This window comes from Cetorhinus maximus, unplaced genomic scaffold, assembly GCF_964194155.1.
Source record: "Cetorhinus maximus unplaced genomic scaffold, sCetMax3.hap1.1 HAP1_SCAFFOLD_201, whole genome shotgun sequence".
In the NCBI taxonomy this organism is placed as follows: Eukaryota; Metazoa; Chordata; class Chondrichthyes; order Lamniformes; family Cetorhinidae; genus Cetorhinus; species Cetorhinus maximus.
In genome coordinates, this window is record NW_027596179.1 from 615,758 (window position 1) to 637,010 (window position 21,253).

Consider the following 21,253-nt stretch of genomic DNA (forward strand, 5'->3'; position numbering starts at 1 on the left):
GAGGGTGGCAAGGGCACAGAACGTACTCTGGGTGGGGGACTTCAATGTCTAACACCATTGTGTTGTGTGGCACTACCAGTGTGCTAAATGGGATAGATTTCGAACAGATCTAGCAACTCAAGACTGGGTGTCCCAGGTGTTGTGGGCCATCAGCAGCAGCAGAATTATACTCGAATTCAATCTGTAACCTCATGGCCCGGCATATCCTCCACTCTACCATTACCATTAAGCCAGGGGATCAACCCTGGTTCAATGAAGAGTGAGGAGGGCATGCCAGGAGCAGCACCAGGCATATCTAAGAATGAGGTGTCAACCTGGTGAAGCTATAACACAGGGCTACTTGCGTGCCAAACAGCATATGCAGCAAGTGATAGAGCTAAGCGGTCCCATAACCACTGGATCAGATCTAAGCTCTGCAGTCCTGCCACATCCAGTCGTGAGTGGCAGTGGGCAATTAAACAATTCACTGGACGAGGAGGCTCCACAAATTTCCCCTTCCTCAATGATGGAGGAGCCCAGCACAACAGTGCAAAAGATAAGGCTGAAGCATTCGCAACAATCTTCAGCCAGGAGTGCCGAGTGGATGATCCATCTTGGCCTCCTCCAGAGGTTCCCAGCATTACAGATGCCAGCCTTCAGCCAATTCAATTCACTCCACGTGATATCAAGAAATGGCTGATGGCAATGTATACTGCAAAGGCTATGGGCCCTGACAATGTTCCAGCAGTAGTACTGAAGACGTGTGCTCCAGAACTTGCCACGCCCCTAGCCAAACTGTTCCAGTACAGTTACAACACTGGCATCTACCCGGCAATGTGGAAAATTGCCCAGGTACGTTCTGTACGCAAAAAGCAGGACAAATCCAACCCAACCAATTACCGCCCCATCAATCTACTCTCAATAATCAGTAAAGTAATGGAAGGGGTCATCAACAGTGCTATCAAGCAGCAGTGCCTCGCAATAATCTGCTCACTGATGCCCAGTTTGGATTCCGCCAGAGCCACTCAGCTCCTGACCTCATTACAGCCTTGGTTCAAACATGGACAAAAGAGCTGAATTCCCAAGGTGAGGCGAGAGTGACTGCCCTTGACATCAAGGCAGCATTTGACCGAGTGTGGCATCAAGGGGCCCTAGCAAAACTGGAGTCAATGGGAATCAGGGGAAAAACTCTCCGCTGATTGGAGTCACGCCTAGCACAAAGAAAGATGGTTGTGGTTGTTGGATGTCAGTCATCTCAGTTCCAGGACATCACTACAGGAGTTCCTCAGGGCAGTGTCCTAGGCCCAACTATCTTCAGCTGCTTCATCAATGACCTTCCTTCCATCATAAAGTCAGAAATGGGGATGTTCACTGATGATAGTCCAATGTTCAGCACCATTCGCGACTCCTCAGATACTGAAGCAGTCCATGTCCAAATATAGCAAGAGCTGGACAATATCCTGGCTTGGGCTGACAAGCGGCAAGCAACATTCGCGCCACACAAGTGTCAGGCAATGACCATCTCCAGCGAGAGAATCCAACCATCGCTCCTTGATGTTCAATGGCATTACCATCACTGAATCCCCCACTATCAACATCCTGGGGGTTACCATTGACAAGAAACTGAACTGGACTAGCCATATAAATACTGTGGCTACAAGAGCAGGTCAGAGGCTAGGAATCATGCGACGAGGAACTCACCTCCTGACTCCCCAGAGCCTATCCACCATCTACAAGGCACAAGTCAGGAGTGTAACGGAATACTCCCCACTTGCCTGTACGAGTGCTGCTCCCAAAACACTCAAGAAGCTGGACACCATCCAGGACAAAGCAGTCCACTTGATTGGCACCACATCCACAAACATTTTCTCCCTCCACCACCGACACACAGTAGCAGCAGTGTGTACCATCTACAATATGTACTGCAGGAATTCACCAAGGCTCCTTAGGCAGCACCTTCCAAACTCACAACAACCACCATCTGGAAGGACAAGGGCAGCAGATAGATGGGAGCACCAAAACCTGGAAGTTCCCCTCCAAGCCACTCACCATCCTGACTTGGAAATATATCGCCGTTCCTTCATTGTTGCTGGGTCAAAATCCTGGAACTCCCATCCTAACAGCACCATGGGAGTACCTACACCACATGGACCACAGAGGTTCAAGGAGACAGCTCACCACCACCTTCTCAAAGGCAACTAGGGATGGGCAATAAATGCTGGCCCAGCCAGCGAAGCTCACATCCCATGAATGAATTTTTTAAAAAGCACAGAAGATGCGTCTCCTATCCATTCACCGCACTCCATAACATTGTTCAGAGCCCCTACAAGAACAACTTGCACTTACATAGCAACTTTACTGAAGTAAAACGTCCCAAGGTACTTCACAGGAATGATTATCGAACAAAATTTGACATCGAGCTAGAGGAGGTGGCTGGTTTTGCAAAAACAACTGTGTTCTGTCTACAACTGCTACCCTGAGTTGCCTGACATTTGCTATTTTTATTCACTATTCCATTCCCACTCCAACCTTTTCCCTTCAACACTGTTCCAAGGTCAACGAACAGCACCTTTCTACTAGACATTTTGAAGTCTTCTAACCTTACTATTGACTTTAATAACCAGACTTGAACTTCAGCCACTTTGCAAACTTCTCCTGGCCCCACTTCAGGTCTGCCTTACCCAACCACCAGAGAGCTGCACATTTTCTTTTGCTTCAATGTCTTTAATTTTATTTTAAAAAAGGTTATTCTTCTTCCTATTGCCTGATGTTAAATGCATCTCATGTTCTACATTTAAGTAATTTACTGTGTATGTGTGAGTAACTGTGTTTTTCGTCTTCCTTTTATTGTCTTACTTTGTGAATGTTGTTCATCTGTAATTATTACTAGTTCTGATTAAAAAGTTAAACCTGAAATTAACTTGTCTGTTCTATGTACAAATGCTACCTGGACTATTGAATGTCGCCTGCATTTTCTGTTTTTGTTGAATATTTCTACAGAAAAGCCAGAACTTGCTTCAACTACTGGAGTTGGATTATTTTGCCACAAGACAAAAGCTTGGATTTTGTGGTTGGACATTAATGGTAAGCAATTAAAGCATGTTAATATAATTTGAAGAGGGTATCTCATTTATTATAAATGGCGAACATGCTTAGTTTGCACAAGCAGCATTTGCTTTTTAGGAATAATCATGAGCATTTACATGTTTTGACAGCAGATGGCAGAATCACACCAGGCTTCAGATGTTACAGTACATAACCAGGGGAATCTCAACATACACAAAGTAAACATTTCTGCCATGATACTGGGACAATTGAAATTTTCAAGACTGGGGATGGATAGATCTTTGTTAAGTAATGATGTTAAAGGACATGGAACAAATGTAGGTAAATGGAGTTGAGGTACAAATCAGTCATGATCAGTATGAATGGTCTCAAGCTTACTTTAAACGGACTACTCCTGCTCCTAAGTTCCACATATCTTAAGGCAGATTCAGCATGTGGGGTGGCAGTGCAAGAGTAAAGAAATCAATGGAACAGTGTCCCATTCAAGTCCTTGTATCCTCTCGTTTGCTCTCTTTTATCGAATTCTATTTGTAAAGCACTGCTCTGCAAATATTTGAGGCATTTAGCACTGAAGTCTTTCTCTAATAACCTATTTATCTGTTTTATCTACAAACCTGTCTATTGTTCATTTTTCAAGTGATTAAAAGATGAAAGGTTTAAGATGGGTTAATAATTTCCCATTGTTTTGAAAACAATAATTTCCCATTGTTTTGAAAACAAGTATAATGAGTAAGACTTGAGTCTTGTTGATTTAATATAATTTAACTTTGTATAACTGCAAACCTGTCCAGAAAGAGGGGTGTAGCCTGAAACATTAAGTTACTCCAAAAATTTAAGCTTTAAATTGAGGGATTTTAAGTTTATAACTTAAAAAGAACTAGTTTCTGTAAATGGTTGCACCTTGGTGCAGAAGGCGACAAATAGTTGAACTCTCAATGGTTGCTGAAAATGCATTAAATTAGGGCATAGTCAAAGTGTAATGTAAACATCAGAATTAAACTTGTGTCAATTACATTTTGCCAATCTCTCCTTAGCCCCGACCTATTGCTGACCTTCTATCTTGCTTCACCTGCTCCACCCACCCCTCCCAAACAGTATAAATTTCATCACCTGCTGAGTTTTTCCAGCTATTTTTTGTTTTTGTTTTAAATTTTATCACATTTCTACTTCTCTTTAGCTCTGATGAAGGACTCATACGGACTCGAAACGTTAACTTTGTTTTTCTCTCCACAGAAGCTGTCAGACCTGCTGAGCTTTTCCAGCATTTTCTGTTTTTGTTTCAGATTTCCAGCATCCGCAGTATTTTGCTTTTATCAGAACTAAACTGTTTAATGGTTTAATTTTTATTTAACACTACATTTTAGGTGTTTATTTTTGTAGACTGCATTGATATTATTGTAATGACATTACCGCTTGCTCATAGTAGCTTTATTACAGTAATATCAGTGTTGGTTGCAGAATTACAGTTTGCTTATTTAAGAGTCAATGAACAAGTTAAGAATGTAGTCTAGCATGCCCAAGGGGACTGCTGTTTCCCTGGGCATTCCAGCAGTCTGAGAGTTGAAACAAATTCAATTCGGAGTTTATTTTCATTACTTATGTTCACAAATTCCAGATTGATCATCACCACTCTTCTCTGCTCTCTCCAGTGACAGTGCTGAGCGCAGCAGTAACTGAGGTCATAAGTAGCATGACCGAGCCTAAGGTATCAGAGCTCTATAGCATGGTGACAGATTGTTTAACAATGATTATTATTTTTGATCTTTTATTGGTCAAAATAATGGAAAATCTGGCTTGATGGTAAAATGCTATCCCCAATAGGGGATACATCTAAAGAGGGATACTCTGAATTGGTCAACTTGCATGCTCACACTACCCCACTAGATGTTTTAGATGATGTGTATTCTGAACACTAAAAACATTCTTCAAATTCATGCACAGTGGTGAGAAAGGCCATGGACAGAATTAGTTAGAACTACACAGTACGAAAAGGAATAGTGGGTTGGGATTTGTGGATCCAAGTCTCCATTGTATTGTTTGCAAGCTCAGCATCCTGTGCCACCGTGAGCCCATTCTGACCCCATAGCTTCTTCAAAGAACTGCCTACTTCTACCTCACTGTCCTCAATCTCCTTAAACTACAATTTATCTAAATCATTACTACCTGCATTCCACACCAGATCAGGTCTTTTTACGCAACCCCTCTGACCATGCTGACCTATTTTGGCTCCTCAAATTTACAATTCTAATTCTTGTCTTTAATTCTCTCTATAACCTTGCCCTTCACTATTTCTATAACATTCTCTGCTCTGCCCAAAATAAAAATTGTTTACTTTTAAACAATAATTTGGAGTTTAATCATCTTGTAATTCCCATACTGGAGGGCCTGTTCGTTTAGTTGGCTAGGTGGCTAGTGTGTGGATCAAATTAACGCTAACAGCACAGAGTTTGATCCTCATTCTGGCTGAGGGAGGCTTGGGGCCTGCCTCCGTGCCCTACCTGTAGTAAAAGAAATCACAGCACTTTGCTGTTGTTCGGTGAACAATCAACAAGCAACCGCGTTTGGGTAGAGAACTTCAGAAAAAGCTGTTCCCACACTATGGTCATTTTGATGGGTAAAACGAAGAGGTGATAAGATACCTAAAATAAAAGCAAAATACTGCGGATACTGGAAATCTGAAATAAAAACAGGAAGTGCTGGAAAAACTCAGCAGGTCAAAGAAGAGGAGTCACGTAGGACTCGAAACATCAACTCTGTTTCTCTCTCCATAGATGTTGAGCTTTTCCAGCGCTTCTTTTATTACGATACATACTCGAGTTCCATTTTGTTGCTCTTTAACTTTATATCTTGCACTAAGTCCTGTGATGTTTTCCTTCCTTATTTAATGTAGATGAATTCAAGTTAAACATACATTACTCTACTTGAAGTTAGTTAATATTTTTTCATATACAACTGTAATTAAATGTGCAGAGTTTAACAGCACATTTTACCAATAAAGGGCAAACTTCCTCAAATCTATTGAAGCATCCAATATTTTTAGAATAAAACAATTATACAAACACACTTCCCAAAATATAATGAAGAACACTATGGCATTTGATATTGCCAACCTTGCAAACTATAACTTGAAATTTTCGGTCTAGTTGTACATTTTTATTAGTTCTTAGTACAGAATTGTATATTCCAACCGGATAGCATGGTCTTTGGCAACCAATGGTTGTGAGGTGTGTAACAGGGAGAATATTGTGCGACAGAGACAATGGCCCCTAAAAGCATTTTTTAAAAAGCACGTAGGGCCCAAGGTGTGGTAGCCCCATAACACATGCACCATTATAAATGTACAAGTCTCTGACAAGAGGAAGTGTGTCAAGGTTATCCAAAAAAATACAGGCAATAGAAGCTTAGAAATTTAAGTCTCAATTTACTATTTTGTTCCCTAATACAAGTCTCCCTCTGCTGGCAGAGACCAACTGACACTAGAAATAATACTCCCAACTGCTATGATGGAATTTCCGTCATTAGCTCCACAGACTCAGACAGATATTTTTAAAAATGATGTGTTGTCTGAGCAATTGAATAACAAGGACGTTATTAACTGAATTCACCACTGCTTTCTTAAATTAGGATCTCCATATAACTGCTTTACCCTGTAATTTCTTTCTTGTATTATGCGAAAAGGATAGGACAAATTGGACTGAGAGCCTCTCCACAGTTATCTCTATAGTTTTCATATTATTATTACCATTACATTCAATCCTTTCAAAACATGTTTTATTTTATTCTAGTAATTAGAAATATTTTAAAAGTCACATTAATCATCGTTATTTTCTTGTAACAAATGAAATTAATTAATAATTAATTCATTAATCCTTGATCCACTGTTTCTATTTCTTCACCCAAAACAAAGAGTAACTTATTATGGCAGTCACCAACAAACAAAAATTGCAATTTTTTCACAACAACATTCAGATTTCTAGAAAGGAAAATTGAGTAAGTTAAAGGTAATTTGGTATGAAGAAGGTAGCTTCAATCAAAAGATTGAAAAAACATAGCAAAATACAATCAACTTACTTTCCTATTCTTCACACGCCTCATGGTTTTAACTAAGTAACACCATTGGGTGAGGAATTGAGGAATTTTGAAATCTGAATCCAAATTTCTTGTCCAAGGCTCAAGTGTTAAAATAAATGAGCTCTTCACCTCTAAATCCAAATCGTAATATCCTGTAATATCATACAGGAGCCTTATAAGTGTTTTTCCAAACTATACATTGAAACTGGCATACAATGGAAGCATAGCTCTGAGTGAAAGACATCATGAGCTTTATTTTCAATCTGGGATCGGGAACCCGACAGCTGAATCATTTCCGGGTCCCGACCCTGCACCACTGCTGCTTCACTGACATAATTCATTGATGAAAAGGAAAGCTGATAAGTGGTCCAGAGGCGAGCTGTCCCAGGGCACTGCATGCAGGTGAGAACTAGTTCTAGATTGCAGCTGCCATCACAGGGCTTGCCATTGCCTTGCAAAGTGGAGCAGGCAGGGATTCAGATGGCCAGCAAGTGCAAGCAAGCGGCTAAATGGTCAATCAGAAGGTATTTGATCTGCTCTGTCTGAGTCACCCTATTATTTCATTACTTTTATTAACAGTTGTACTTGAATATTGCTGAAAAAAGAGACATACTGCCAAAGCTTTTCATCTTGCAATCATCAGGACAAATGCAAGAATGCCAAGTTTCAAACAATCACAACAATTTATATTACTGGAGAAAAGGGGTGCTAATTGGTTGGCAAGTCGACTCTGATTGGCTGAGGTGTTGCCACAGAGAAAGCAACAGGAAACTAAAGGTTCCCCATGCACTCCTCCCTCCTCCAATCCATGGTTCATGCCTCCACTCTGCAGGTGTGATCAGGAAGGCTTCCAAAAACATGTCGTCTTGCTGAAAATTGCATAACTCCTAAAATGCCCATTTCCAGGATGGCAACTTCTAACCAGCACTGTGTGGGGTTCCTGACCTGCCCCCTTTCCCACTCCATTGAAAATAGCCAGAGACAGAAATGAAAGGAGGACATCCACTTTTGCCGTGGCGGCCATATTTTTCTAATTCTCGACTCTGTGCTGTCCTGAAACAGAACCATAAAATCAGGCCCAAGGTGTTCAGTAAAGAAAAGGAAGGAAATAAAAGAACATGGCAGTATTGATTAGAGTCATAAGAATTATTACAGCAGAGGAGGAGGTCATTAGTCCCATTGTGTCCATGCTAGCAGGATTGAGGAGGATATTATAGTGCTGGAGAGAGAGAGAGAGAGATGACCTCCTAGTGGGGTAAAGGATAGAACCTATTTTGGTTAGAATTAAGAAACACAGGAGGTACCATTACGCTACTGGGTGCATTCTATATGCTACCACTAGCACGAAAGAAATAGAGGAGCAAATTTTCAGGGAAGTTACAGAGAGGTGATAGACTTTAACTATCCTAATATACACTGGAATAGAATGATTGAAATTTACACTCATTTTGAGGGAGAAACGAGTACATCCAAAACTAGCATTTTAAACTTAAATAAGGGCAATTCTGAAGGCATAAAAGCAGAGCTAGCTAAAGTGAGCTGGCAAATGAGGTTAAGGGATAGGTCAATAGAGGTTCAGTGGCAGACATTTAAAAGGATATTTCAGAATACACATAAGATTTTTTCCAATGAGAAAGAAAAATTCCAAGGGTTGGGGGGGGTGCACCATCCATAGTTAACCAAAAATTTAAAGAAAGTATCAACTTAAAGAAAAAGCATATTATTGTGCAAAGATGGGTGGCAGGTCAGAAGATTGGAAAGAAAATAAAGAACAGCAAAGGATGACTAAAAGGTTAATAAGGAGGATATAATTGGAATACAAAAGAAAGCTAGCTAGCAATGTAAAGACGGATAGTAAGCATTTCTATAGATATTTAAATAAGAAAAGAGTTAACAAAGTGAGTGTTGGTAGTATAGAAAGTGTATCTGGGGAATTGATAATGGAAAGTAGGGAGATGGCGGATGAATTAAACATTTTGCTTCAGTCTTCACTATAGAGGACACAAGTAACAGTAAACTAGAAATAACTGTAAATCAGGAAATGGAAGGGAGGGAGGGACTCAGGGAAAATTATAATCACCAGGGAAGTGGTATTAAGCAAACTGTTGGGGCTGCAGGCTGAAAAATCCCCAGGTCCAGATGGATTGAAAGAAGTGGCTAGTGAGATATTTGATGCATTGGTTTTAATTTTCCAAAATTCCCTAGATTCAGGGAAGATTGGAAAATAGCAAATTGTAACTCCTTTATTCAAAGAGGGAGGGAGACAGAAAATGGAAAACTACAAGCCAGTTAGCCTAACATCCTTCATAGGGAAAATGTTATAAGCTATTATTAAAGATGTTATAGCAGGACACTTAGAAAAATTCAAGGCAATCAGGCTGAGTCAACATGGTTTTGTGAAAGGGAAATCATGTTTAACCAATTTATTGGAGTTCTTTGAAGGAGTCACACGTGTTGTAATAAAGGGGAACTGGTGGATGTACTGTACTTAGATGCGCCTCACATGTCTTATAGGCTCAATCCTGTGCTCAAATTCACCTTTGAAATGGAGCAGTCAAATGAATTCCCCTTTCTTGACAAACTGGTTGAGAAATCTGCCAGGGGGTTCTCTACCATGACCTACCACAAGCCTACCTTCACCGGTCAATATACACATTGGGATTCTTACAGTTCACTATAAGATTGGTCTTATTGGCAACCTATTAAATGGGACCCAAGCCACTTGCTCACCATGCAAGCTTGATGCTGATATAGGGCGCATCAAAGACATCCAGTGGGATAATGGCTACCCTGATCAGATCATTTTGCGCTGTATATTACGCAAACTCATGAACGGGCCTAAGACCATCACCTTTGGCCCTGAAAAGTGTCCAGTTTACCACAGGTTACCCTGCAAGGGCAAAAATTTGAACAACAGATGAAGCTAGCTGTTTCGTGCCGTTTCTATGGAGTAGTAACATGAGTGGTATTCGCCACTAAGAGGATGCTGCCGTCAAGCCAAAAAGACATTCTGCCTATCACACAATGAATTTCCATGCCAGTGTGATGCTAGGTATGTAGGCCATATGTCCCAAAGACTTGTGGATCGTATCAAACAGCATGTCCCTGCTGCTGTTCGCAACAGACAAGGTACAAGCTGTACCCAACCAGCCCATGCTTGCAAAACTCAAAACAGTGTCCAACATTAGATGTGATTCCACGATTGGACAACATTCACTAAATAATAACAGAATTACCTGGAAAAACTCAGCAAGTCTGGCAGCATCGGCGGAGAAGAAATCAGTTAACGTTTCGAGCCTTCGTGGCCCTTCGGCAGAACTGGAGCATAGTTAGAAGAAGGGAGAAATATAAATTGGTTTAAGGTGGGTTGGAGGGGGGCGGGGGGAGAGACACATTGAGGGTATGGTGTGGTGATTGTGGAGATGAGCAGATAATCAAAAGATGTCACAGACAAAAGGGTCAAAGAGGTGTTGAAGGTGGTGGTATTTGTCTGAGAAAAGTGCTAATTAAGAATGGAAGACAGGATATTCAAAGTACAGCTCTAGTGGGGGTGGGGTGGAAAGACTAAAGGTTTTAGTTTTAGATTTAAAAATAATGGAAATAGGTGGGGAAAGAAGAATCTATATAAATTATTGAAAAAAAAGCGGGGGGGGGGGGAAAGAAACGGGGTGGGGATGGGGGGAGGGGGAGTTTAAGATCTAAAGTTGTTGAATTCAATATTCAGCCCGGAGGGCTGTAAAGTGCCTAGTCGGAAGATGAGGTGCTGTTCCTCCAGTTTGCGTTGGGCTTCACTGGAACAATGCAGCAAGCCAAGGACAGACATGTTGGCAAGAGAACAGGGTGGAGTGTTAAAATGGCAAGTGACAGGGAGGTTTGGGTCTTTCTTGCGGACAGACCGCAGGTGTTCCGCAAAACGGTCGCCCAGTTTGCGTTTGGTCTCTCCAATGTAGAGGAGACCGCATTGGGAGCAACGAATGCAGTAGACTAAGTTAGGGGAAATGCAAGTGAAATGCTGCTTCACTTGAAAGGAGTGTTTGGGCCCTTGGACGGTGAGGAGAGAGGAAGTGAAGGGGCAGGTGTTGCATCTTCTGCGTGGGCATGGGGAGGTGCCATAAGTGGGGGTTGAGGAGTAGGGGGTGATGGAGGAGTGGACCAGGGTGTCCCGGAGGGAACGATCCCTACGGAATGCCGTCAGGGGGGGTGAAGGGAAGATGTGTTTGGTGGTGGCATCATGCTGGAGTTGGCGGAAATGGCGGAGGATGATCCTTTGAATGCGGAGGACAAGGGGGACCCTATCATGTTTCTGGGAAGGAGGAGAAGGCGTGAGGGAGGATGCGCGGGATATGGGCCGTACACGGTTGAGGGCCCTGTCAACGACCGTGGATGGAAAACCTCGGTTAAGGAAGAAGGAGGACATGTCAGAGGAGCTGTTTTTGAAGGTAGCGTCATCAGAACAGATGCGACGGAGGCGAAGGAACTGAGAGAATGGGATGGAGTCTTTACAGGAAGCGGGGTGTGAGGAGCTGTAGTCGAGGTAGCTGTGGGAGTAGGTAGGCTTGTAATGGATATTGGTGGACAGTCTATCATCAGAAATTGAGACAGAGAGGTCAAGGAAGGGAAGAGAAGTGTCAGAGATGGACCATGTGAAGATGATGGAGGGGTGGAGATTGGAAGCAAAATTAATAAATTTTTCCAGGTCCCGACGAGAGCATGAAGCAGCACCGAAGTAATCATCGATGTACCGGAGAAAGAGTTGTGGGAGGGGGCCGGAGTAGGACTGGAACAAGGAATGTTCCACATACCCCATAAAGAGACAGGCATAGCTGGGGCCCATGCGGGTACCCATAGCCACACCTTTTATTTGGAGGAAGTGAGAGGAGTTAAAGGAGAAATTGTTCAGTGTGAGAACAAGTTCAGCCAGACGGAGGAGAGTAGTGGTGGATGGGGATTGTTGGGGCCTCTGTTCAAGGAAGAAGCTAAGGGCCCTCAGACCATCCTGGTGGGGGATGGAGGTGTAGAGGGATTGGACATCCATGGTGAAGAGGAAGCGGTTGGGGCCAGGGAACTGGAAATTGTTGATGTGACGTAAGGTGTCAGAGGAATCACGGATGTAGGTGGGAAGGGACTGGACAAGGGGAGAGAGAAGGGAGTCAAGATAACGAGAAATGAGTTCCGTGGGGCAGGAACAGGCTGACACGATCGGTCTGCCAGGACAGTCCTGTTTGTGGATTTTGGGTAGGAGGTAGAAGCGGGCCGTCCGAGGTTGGGCGACTATCAAGTTGGAAGCTGTGGGAGGAAGATCTCCAGAGGAGATGAGGTCAGTGACAGTCCTGGAAACAATGGCTTGATGTTCTGTGGTGGGGTCATGGTCCAGGGAGAGGTAGGAGGAAACGTCTGCGAGTTGACGCTCAGCCTCCGTGAGGTAGAGGTCAATGCGCCAGACAACAACAGTACCACCCTTGTCAGCGGGTTTGATGACAATGTTGGGGTTGGACCTGAGAGAACGGAGTGCAGTGAGTTCAGAGAGAGACAGATTAGAATGGGTGAGAGGAGCAGAGAAATTGAGACGGCTAATGTCACGCCGACAGTTCTCAATGAAAAGATCAAGAGACGGTAAGAATCCAGAGGGAGGGGTCCGACTCCCACAGCTACCTCGACTACAGCTCCTCACACCCCGCTTCCTGTAAGGACTCCATCCCATTCTCTCAGTTCCTTCGCCTCCGTCGCATCTGTTCTGATGACGCTACCTTCAAAAACAGCTCCTCTGACATGTCCTCCTTCTTCCTTAACCGAGGTTTTCCATCCACGGTCGTTGACAGGGCCCTCAACCGTGTACGGCCCATATCCCGCGCATCCTCCCTCACGCCTTCTCCTCCTTCCCAGAAACATGATAGGGTCCCCCTTGTCCTCACTTATCACCCCACCAGCCTCCGCATTCAAAGGATCATCCTCCGCCATTTCCGCCAACTCCAGCATGATGCCACCACCAAACACATCTTCCCTTCACCCCCCCTGACGGCATTCCGTAGGGATCGTTCCCTCCGGGACACCCTGGTCCACTCCTCCATCACCCCCTACTCCTCAACCCCCACTTATGGCACCTCCCCATGCCCACGCAGAAGATGCAACACCTGCCCCTTCACTTCCTCTCTCCTCACCGTCCAAGGGCCCAAACACTCCTTTCAAGTGAAGCAGCATTTCACTTGCATTTCCCCTAACTTAGTCTACTGCATTCGTTGCTCCCAATGCGGTCTCCTCTACATTGGAGAGACCAAACGCAAACTGGGCGACCGTTTTGCGGAACACCTGCGGTCTGTCCGCAAGAAAGACCCAAACCTCCCTGTCGCTTGCCATTTTAACACTCCACCCTGTTCTCTTGCCAACATGTCTGTCCTTGGCTTGCTGCATTGTTCCAGTGAAGCCCAACGCAAACTGGAGGAACAGCACCTCATCTTCCGACTAGGCACTTTACAGCCCTCCGGGCTGAATATTGAATTCAACAACTTTAGATCTTAAACTCCCCCTCCCCCCATCCCCACCCCGTTTCTTTCCCCCCCCCCCCCCCCCGCTTTTTTTTCAATAATTTATATAGATTCTTCTTTCCCCACCTATTTCCATTATTTTTAAATCTAAAACTAAAACCTTTAGTCTTTCCACCCCACCCCCACTAGAGCTGTACTTTGAATATCCTGTCTTCCATTCTTAATTAGTACTTTTCTCAGACAAATACCACCACCTTCAACACCTCTTTGACCCTTTTGTCTGTGACATCTTTTGATTATCTGCTCATCTCCACAATCACCACACCACACCCTCAATGTGTCTCTCCCCCCCCCCCCCCCAACCCACCTTAAACCAATTTATATTTCTCCCTTCTTCTAACTATGCTCCAGTTCTGCCGAAGGGCCACGAAGGCTCGAAACGTTAACTGATTTCTTCTCCGCCGATGCTGCCAGACTTGCTGAGTTTTTCCAGGTAATTCTGTTTTTGTTTTGGATTTCCAGCATCCGCAGTAGCTTTTAGATTTTTGTTTTTTTCACTAAATAATCCTCATTGTGCTAAGAATTACGCTGACAACCAATTTAAGATTGTCAGTCAGGCTCACAGTGTGGTGCATTTGTGTGTACTGGAAGCTACATATATTAATACACAGGGCCTTGGTCTTTGCAGACAGAAAGAACATGTACACATATTGCACCTGTTTCAGCTAAACAAAATAAGTGACAGCCATTCGCTGACTCATTCCTCAGGGCAATGCCTTGACCAATCAGGTCAAGCTGCCTGGCTTAAATTTCAAACAATGCTTGGCAGTTAACTGTCAGTCACCATCACTGGTGCATTCTCCATGGCAACACCTCTACCAATCAGAGTCCACTTGATAACCAATCAGCATTTTCTTCTCATACAGTATAAATTGTTGTTTTCCCCTTATCTTGGTATTCTTGCAAAGTGTCCTGATGAGTGCAAGATGAAAAGCTTTGATATGTCTCTTTTTTCAACAATACAAAAGGGACAGTGGCAGCACGGATTAGAAGTTGACTGAGTGACAGGAAACAGGGAGTAGCATTTTTCAGAGTGGAGCAAGGTATATAGGAGGGTTCCCCAGGGGGTCGCTGGCAGGGCCACTGCTTTTTTTTGATATGTATCAATGACAATTTCAAAATTCACAGATGACAGAAGACTTGGAAGTATTGTGAACTGTGAGGAGGATGGTGATAGATTTCAAGGGGACATAGACAGGCTGGCAGAATGGAGGACACATGGCAGATGAAATTTAATGTAGAGCAATGTGAAGTGATACAATTTGGTAGGACGAAAGAGAAAATGCAATTTAAAACAAAGCATACAATTCTGAAGGGGTAAGAACAAAGCGATCTGTGGGTTGTTACAATCCCTGTAGAGACTAATAACTTTGAAAAGAAAGTAGCCCCCACAAAGTCAAAAGAAAGAAAGCTGATGGACAAGATTTCACTTTTTAAAACTTTTACTTTAACAAACGGTCTTTAACTTCGCGAAGGCCACCTGACAGGACTCTGACCAGTCGAATCTCACCTTTCTCTTCAACAATTCATTCAGGGGTCCCACTGTGCTGAAATTAGGGACGAATGACCTGTAGAACCCACACGTTCCCAGGAATCTTTGTCTTAGGGATAATAAAGTCTATTATAGCCTGAACCTTGGCCTCTTGTGGATAGCCTTCCCACCCCGCTGCCAATTGAAGCCTTTAAGTTGGCATTTAAAGCCCACTTAAAGGTTTCATCCTGCCTCTATTGGTATTAACCATATGGGAAGCACGGCAAAAAAACTTGCCTGGGCTCGCTTGCAGGCTTTGGGGGCAGGGGGTTGTCCCTCATTCAAAAGCATTCATTCAGTGCCTGGTCAAGGAATCCGGCCACGAGAAAAAGGGTGGGAGGGAGACTCCATGAGAGCCACCTCCCTCCTCTTGCCGCTGACCCCCATCACTTCCTCCTTCTTGACCCCTAATCCATGATCCCCCACCTGCCATCACGCTCATACAGCAACAATACTAGACCTCAGATGGGTGTTGCACCTCCCCGGTCAAGCTGCCGTTCAATAGAACTGCCAACCTCATGTAGCTGGCAGCTCTTGGCGGGCAGGGTTTCTGCCCCCAGGGTCCTTGGTGCTGGTGGAAGGCCCACCACTGGCCTGTCCAATGCCTAAGCGGAACAAGATGAGGCGGGCCTTCACAAAAAAAGGTGACTCAGGGCTCCCACTGGCTTTCCAGCGGTGGCCAAGACCTCTGTTGTTGGCGTCTTGCTCCATTCTTATGGTTTGCTAGTGTCACTCTGGAGGGTTTAAACTAGTAGGGCGGGAGGTTGGGAACCAGAGCAATAGGTCAGCAGGTCAAATAAATGATTGGGAACTAGTGAATATGGCCAGTAGAACTAAGAGGAAGAGCAGGCAGGGAGAAATTACTGAACACAGTGGGACTGGGGGTCTGAAATGCATTTGTTTCAATGCGAGAAGTATAACAGGCAAGGCAGATGAGCTCAGAGCTTGGATTAGTACATGGGACTATGATGTTATTGCTATTAGAGATTTGGTTGAAGGATGGACAGGATTGGCAGATAAACGTTCCAGGATTTAGATGTTTCAGGCAGGATAGAGAGGGATGAAGAAGACATGGGGGAGTTGCACTGCTGGTTAAGGAGAATATCACAGCTGTACGACAGGAGGACACCTCAGAGGGCTCATGCAGCGAGGCAATATGGGTAGAGCTCTGGAATAGGAAGGGTGCAGTCACAGTGTTGGGGGTTTACTATAGGCCCCCAATTGCCGGTGGGAGATTGAGGAAGTTATGTAGGCAGATTTTGGAAAGATGTAAAAGCAATAGGGTTGTTGTGGTGGGTGATTTTAACTTTCCCTATATTGACTGGGAATCACTTAGTGCTAGGGGTTTGGATGGTGCAGAATTTGTAAGGTGCATCCAGGAGGGCTTCCTGAGGCAATATGTAGATAGGCCAACAAGGGAAGGGGCAATACTGGACCTGGTATTAGGGAATGAACCCGGCCAGGTGGTCGAAGTTTCAGTAGGGGAGCATTTCGGGAAAAGTGACCATAATTCAGTAAGTTTCAAGGTACTGGTGGATAAGGATAACAGGAGTCCTCGGGTTAAGGTGCTTAATTGGGGGAAGGCTAATTATAACAATATTAGGCAGGAACTGAGGAATCTAGACTGGAGGCGGATGTTTGAGGGCAAATTAACAACTGACATATGGAGGGCTTTCAAACGTCAGTTGATAAGAATTCAGGACCGGCATTTTCCTGCTAGGATGAAGGATAAGTATGGTAAGTTTCAGGAACCTTGGATAATGAAGGATATTGTGAGATTGGTCAAAAAGAAAAGAAAGCATTCGTAAGGGCTAGAAGGCTGGGAACAGATGAAGCCTGTGGAGAATATAAAGAAAGTAGGAAGAAACTTAAGCAAGGAGTCAGGAGGGCTAATAGGGGTCATGAAAAATCATCGTCAACCAGGATTAAGGAAAATCCCAAGGCCTTTTACACATATGTAAAAAGCAAGAGGGTAGCCAGGGAAAGGATAGGCCCACTCAGGGACAGAGGTGGGAATCTGTGTGTGGAGCCAGAAGAAATGGGAGAGATACTAAATGAGTACTTCTCATCAGTATTCACCAAAGAGAAGGACAGCAGTCGATTTGTCTAGGGAGAGTGTGTAGATAGCCTGGATCATGTTGAGATCAAAAAAGAGGTGTTAGATGTCTTGAAGAATACTAAGGTGGATAAGTCCCCAAGGCCAGATGGGATCTACCCCAGAGTACTGAGGGAGGCAAGGGAGGGGGTTGCTGTGGCCTTGACAGAAATCTTTGTATCCTCACTGGCTACGGGTGAGGTCCCAGAGGACTGGAGAATGGCCAATGTTGTTCCATTGTTTAAGAAGGGTAGCAGGGATAATCCAGGAAATTACAGGCCGGTGAGCCTTACATCAGTGGTAGGGAAATTATTGGAGAAGATTCTTCGTGACAGGATTTACTACCAGTTGGAAGCAAATGGGCGTATTAGTGAGAGGCAGCATGGTTTTGTGAAGGGGAGGTCGTGTCTCACTAACTTGATCGAGTTTTTCGAGGAAGTGACAAAGATGATCGACGATGGAAGGGCAGTGGATGTTATCTACATGGATTTCAGTAAGGCCTTTGACAAAGTCCCTCATGGCAGACTGGTACAGAAGGTAAAGTCGCACGGGATCAGAGATGAGCTGGCAAGATGGATACAGAATTGGCTTGGTCATAGAAGACAGAGGGTAGCAGTGGAAGGGTGCTTTTCTGAATGGAGAGCTGTGACTAGTGGTGTTCCGCAGGGATCAGTGCTGGGACCTTTGCTGTTTGTAGTATACATAAATGATTTGGAGGAACATGTAACTGGGCTAATTAGTAAGTTTGCAGACGACACTAAGGTTGGAGGAGTTGCAGATAGTGAAGAGGATTGTCAAAGGATACAACAGGATATAGATCAGTTGGAGACTTGGGCGGAGAAATGGCAGATGGAGTTTAATCCAGACAAATGCGAGGTAATGCATTTTGGAAGGTCTAATACAGTAGGAATTATACAGCAAATGGCAGAACCCTTAAGTGCATCGATGGGCAGAGGGATCTGGGTGTACAGGTCCACAGGTCACTGAAAATGGCAACGCAGGTGGATAAGGTAGTCAGGAAGGCATATGGCATGCTTGCCTTCATCGGCAGGGGTATTGAGTATAAAAGCTGGGAAGTCATGCTGGAGCTGTATAGAACCTTGGCCACACTTGGAATATTGCGTGCAATTCTGGTCGCCCCATTACCAGAAGGATATGGAGGCGTTGGAGAGGGTGCAGAGGAGGTTTACCAGGATGCTGCCTGGTCTGGAGGTTAATAGCTATGAGGAGAGGTTGGAGAAACTTGGACTGTTCTCACTAGAACGACGGAGATTGAGGGGCGACTTGAGAGAAGTTTACAAAATTATGAGTGGCATGGACAGAGTAGATAGTCAGAAGCTTTTTCCCAGAGTGGAAGAGTCAATTACTAGGGGACACAGATTTAAGGTGAGAGGAGAAAACTTTAGAGGAGATGTGCGGGGCAAGTTTTTTACACAGAGGGTAGTGAGTGTCTGGAATTCGCTGCAGAGGAGGTGGTGGAAGCAGGTACAATAGTGGTGTTTAAGAGGCAGCGTGACAAATACATGAATAGGATGGGAATAGAGGGATACGGACCACGGAAGTGTAAAATGTTTTAGTTTGACAGGCAATATGATCGGCGCAGGCTTGGAGGGCCAAAGGGCCTGTTCCTGTGCTGTACTTTTCTTTGTTCTTTGTTCTTGTTCTTTAACATGAGGTTTTCTTCAAAAACAGTCCGTTTGGAGAGAACCTTGCTCTTTTTCCCTCAACCGAATTCTTATTGTTCTGAACTGTCTGCCACAAAGACAGACCAAAAAACCCAATGCCACTGCAATTAGTTTTTTATTTCACAATAACCCCTGTCGTTGACTGGGAAGGCATCAGGAACGGTTGTACACATGCACTCAGCCTGCACTGTGTCACCGGCACAAGCATAACAACTGATCCTGACATCTTTCCGGTTGGTGGATGGAGCATCAGAAGTGCGCGTGTGGCTGCAGAGCATCAAGTTCCACTTCAGATTTCTGCTTTATTACTGCGAATAAACTTGCTGAATTTGGAGTGCATCGCAGTTATGAAAAATGGAAATAGTGATTGAAGGTTTAAGTAACTGACTCTGAAGCAACTTGGGAAGGCTTTGTGGAGACAATTCCCAACTAGCTCAGTTGGTAGTTAATGGGGCTCTTAAGTCTAAAGTTATGGCCACAAATCCCACATTGGGTGATGATTTTCTTTTACTAAATATTGTTTATTTATTATTTATTTACCAAAGAACACATTAATTTATAGAAAACAGGATAAATCTTTTTGATAGCATCTACAATAAGTCCTGTTCAAAAACCAATCTCCTGCACCATTTTTGAAGAGAATTTTAATAATAATGACTGAAAAATGAATTGGACATTTTGAGGAACAGTCAATCCTAACACGATCCTGTTTTAATTTACTTAGTAATACCATGTTTCAGTTTGCATTTGAAAACTTACTTTAGGCCACCTGGCTAGTTGTAAATGATAAAGTCACAGACTGATTCACAGCTGCGGCTGTCAATGTGTCCTTGCTAGTACAGCAAGTGGCGCCCCCCCTACCCCCCACCCCCCCTCCCTTCTTAGCTCTTTGTCCCTATGGCAACCTCAAGTCAATGGAGATTTCTTAGAACCTAATGATGCTATAATCAGGAAACCAATTAACTCTCTTTCAGAATACTTCCCAGTCCACTTTGGTCTTCAAGGGGCATTGCAGTAAAGAAAATACACGGGTATCCCAACATAGAGATCATCACAGAATACATGTGCACAAATTGAGAAAGTGGTTAAAAAGGCATAAGGGGTCCTGGGTTCATAAATAGAGGTATAGAGTACAAAAGGAAGGAAGTTATGATGACTCTTCTTTCAGCCTCAACTGAAGTAATATATCCAATTCTGGGCACTATACTTTAGGAACAGTGTGAAGACTTTAGAGTGGGTGCTGGAAAGATTTATGATAATCATTCCAGGGACTTCAGTTACATGGATAGACAGAAGAAGCAGGGGTTGTTCTCCTCAGAGAAGAAAAGGTTGAGAATGAATTTGATAGAGGTGCTCAAAATCATGAGGGGTTTAGACAGAGTGTTAGAGGGAAACTGTTTTCATTGGCAGAAGGGTTGAAAACCAAAGGACTGATTTAAGGTGATTGGCAAAAGTAACAACATGAGGAAAAACATCCTTTTTTTAAACTAAGCAAGTGGTCAGGATCTGGAATGCACTGCCTGAAAGTGTGGTGGAGGCAGATTCAATCGTGGCTTTCAAAAGGGAATTGGATAAGTACCAAAAGAGGAAAAAAATTGCAGGGCTATGGGGAAATGACAGGGGATTGGGGCTTGTCAAAGTACTCTTTCAGAGAGCTGGCATGGACACAATAGGCTGAATGGCCTCCTTCAGTTTTGTAACCATTCTATGAAAAATCCCTGAGTTGAATGAAGGATGGGTAGCATGGAAAAATCATTCTGGCTTGTTTATAGGCCTGATATAGGCATAAGCACGTGCCAGAAGGTGAACGTATACCTAAAATTAGGTCTTGGACCTCACCAGCATATCACTGGAGAACTGCACATCCAGAGGTAAGCTGCTTCCACACTTGATGATGGTCCTCAGATGGGTCTTGGGAGGGGGAAATCAGATGGAGGGAAGAAGGCAAGTAAGAACCAATTTTCATAATTGCTGTGGAGCTGGGAGGAGAACTCCTACACCTACACATAAATTAACTCAGGAATAGTTCAATAATCTTGCTCGTCATTATTCCGATGCAATGAAGTTAACAGGTTACTTACAATCTGCTTTTGCTTTAACGGCTTCACAGAAAAACTTCCATCGGCATGCTGTAAAATAAATGAATGAAGTCATCAGCAAGCCAGAGAAAAAACATACTAATACCAGTTAAAATTCTAGATAGGATATAAATAACAATATGGAAGATTTTTTGAACCACCTTATATATTCATGTAGAACGACTCAAAGTATCACAATGTAAACT

General features: G+C 43.7%; 1 protein-coding gene across 1 annotated transcript in view; it reads right to left on the minus strand.

Annotated features, from left to right (window-relative positions):
• LOC144673021 (E3 ubiquitin-protein ligase MGRN1-like) overlaps positions 1 to 21,253 on the minus strand; it is a gene marked incomplete at its 5' end in the record, with an annotated part of 136,732 nt that overhangs the window by 43,713 nt on the left and 71,766 nt on the right. Inside the window, one exon of the mRNA XM_078535020.1 lies at positions 21,051 to 21,098. Coding sequence (XP_078391146.1) covers positions 21,051 to 21,098 — 48 coding nt within the window. The remainder of the gene's footprint in view (positions 1 to 21,050; positions 21,099 to 21,253) is intronic.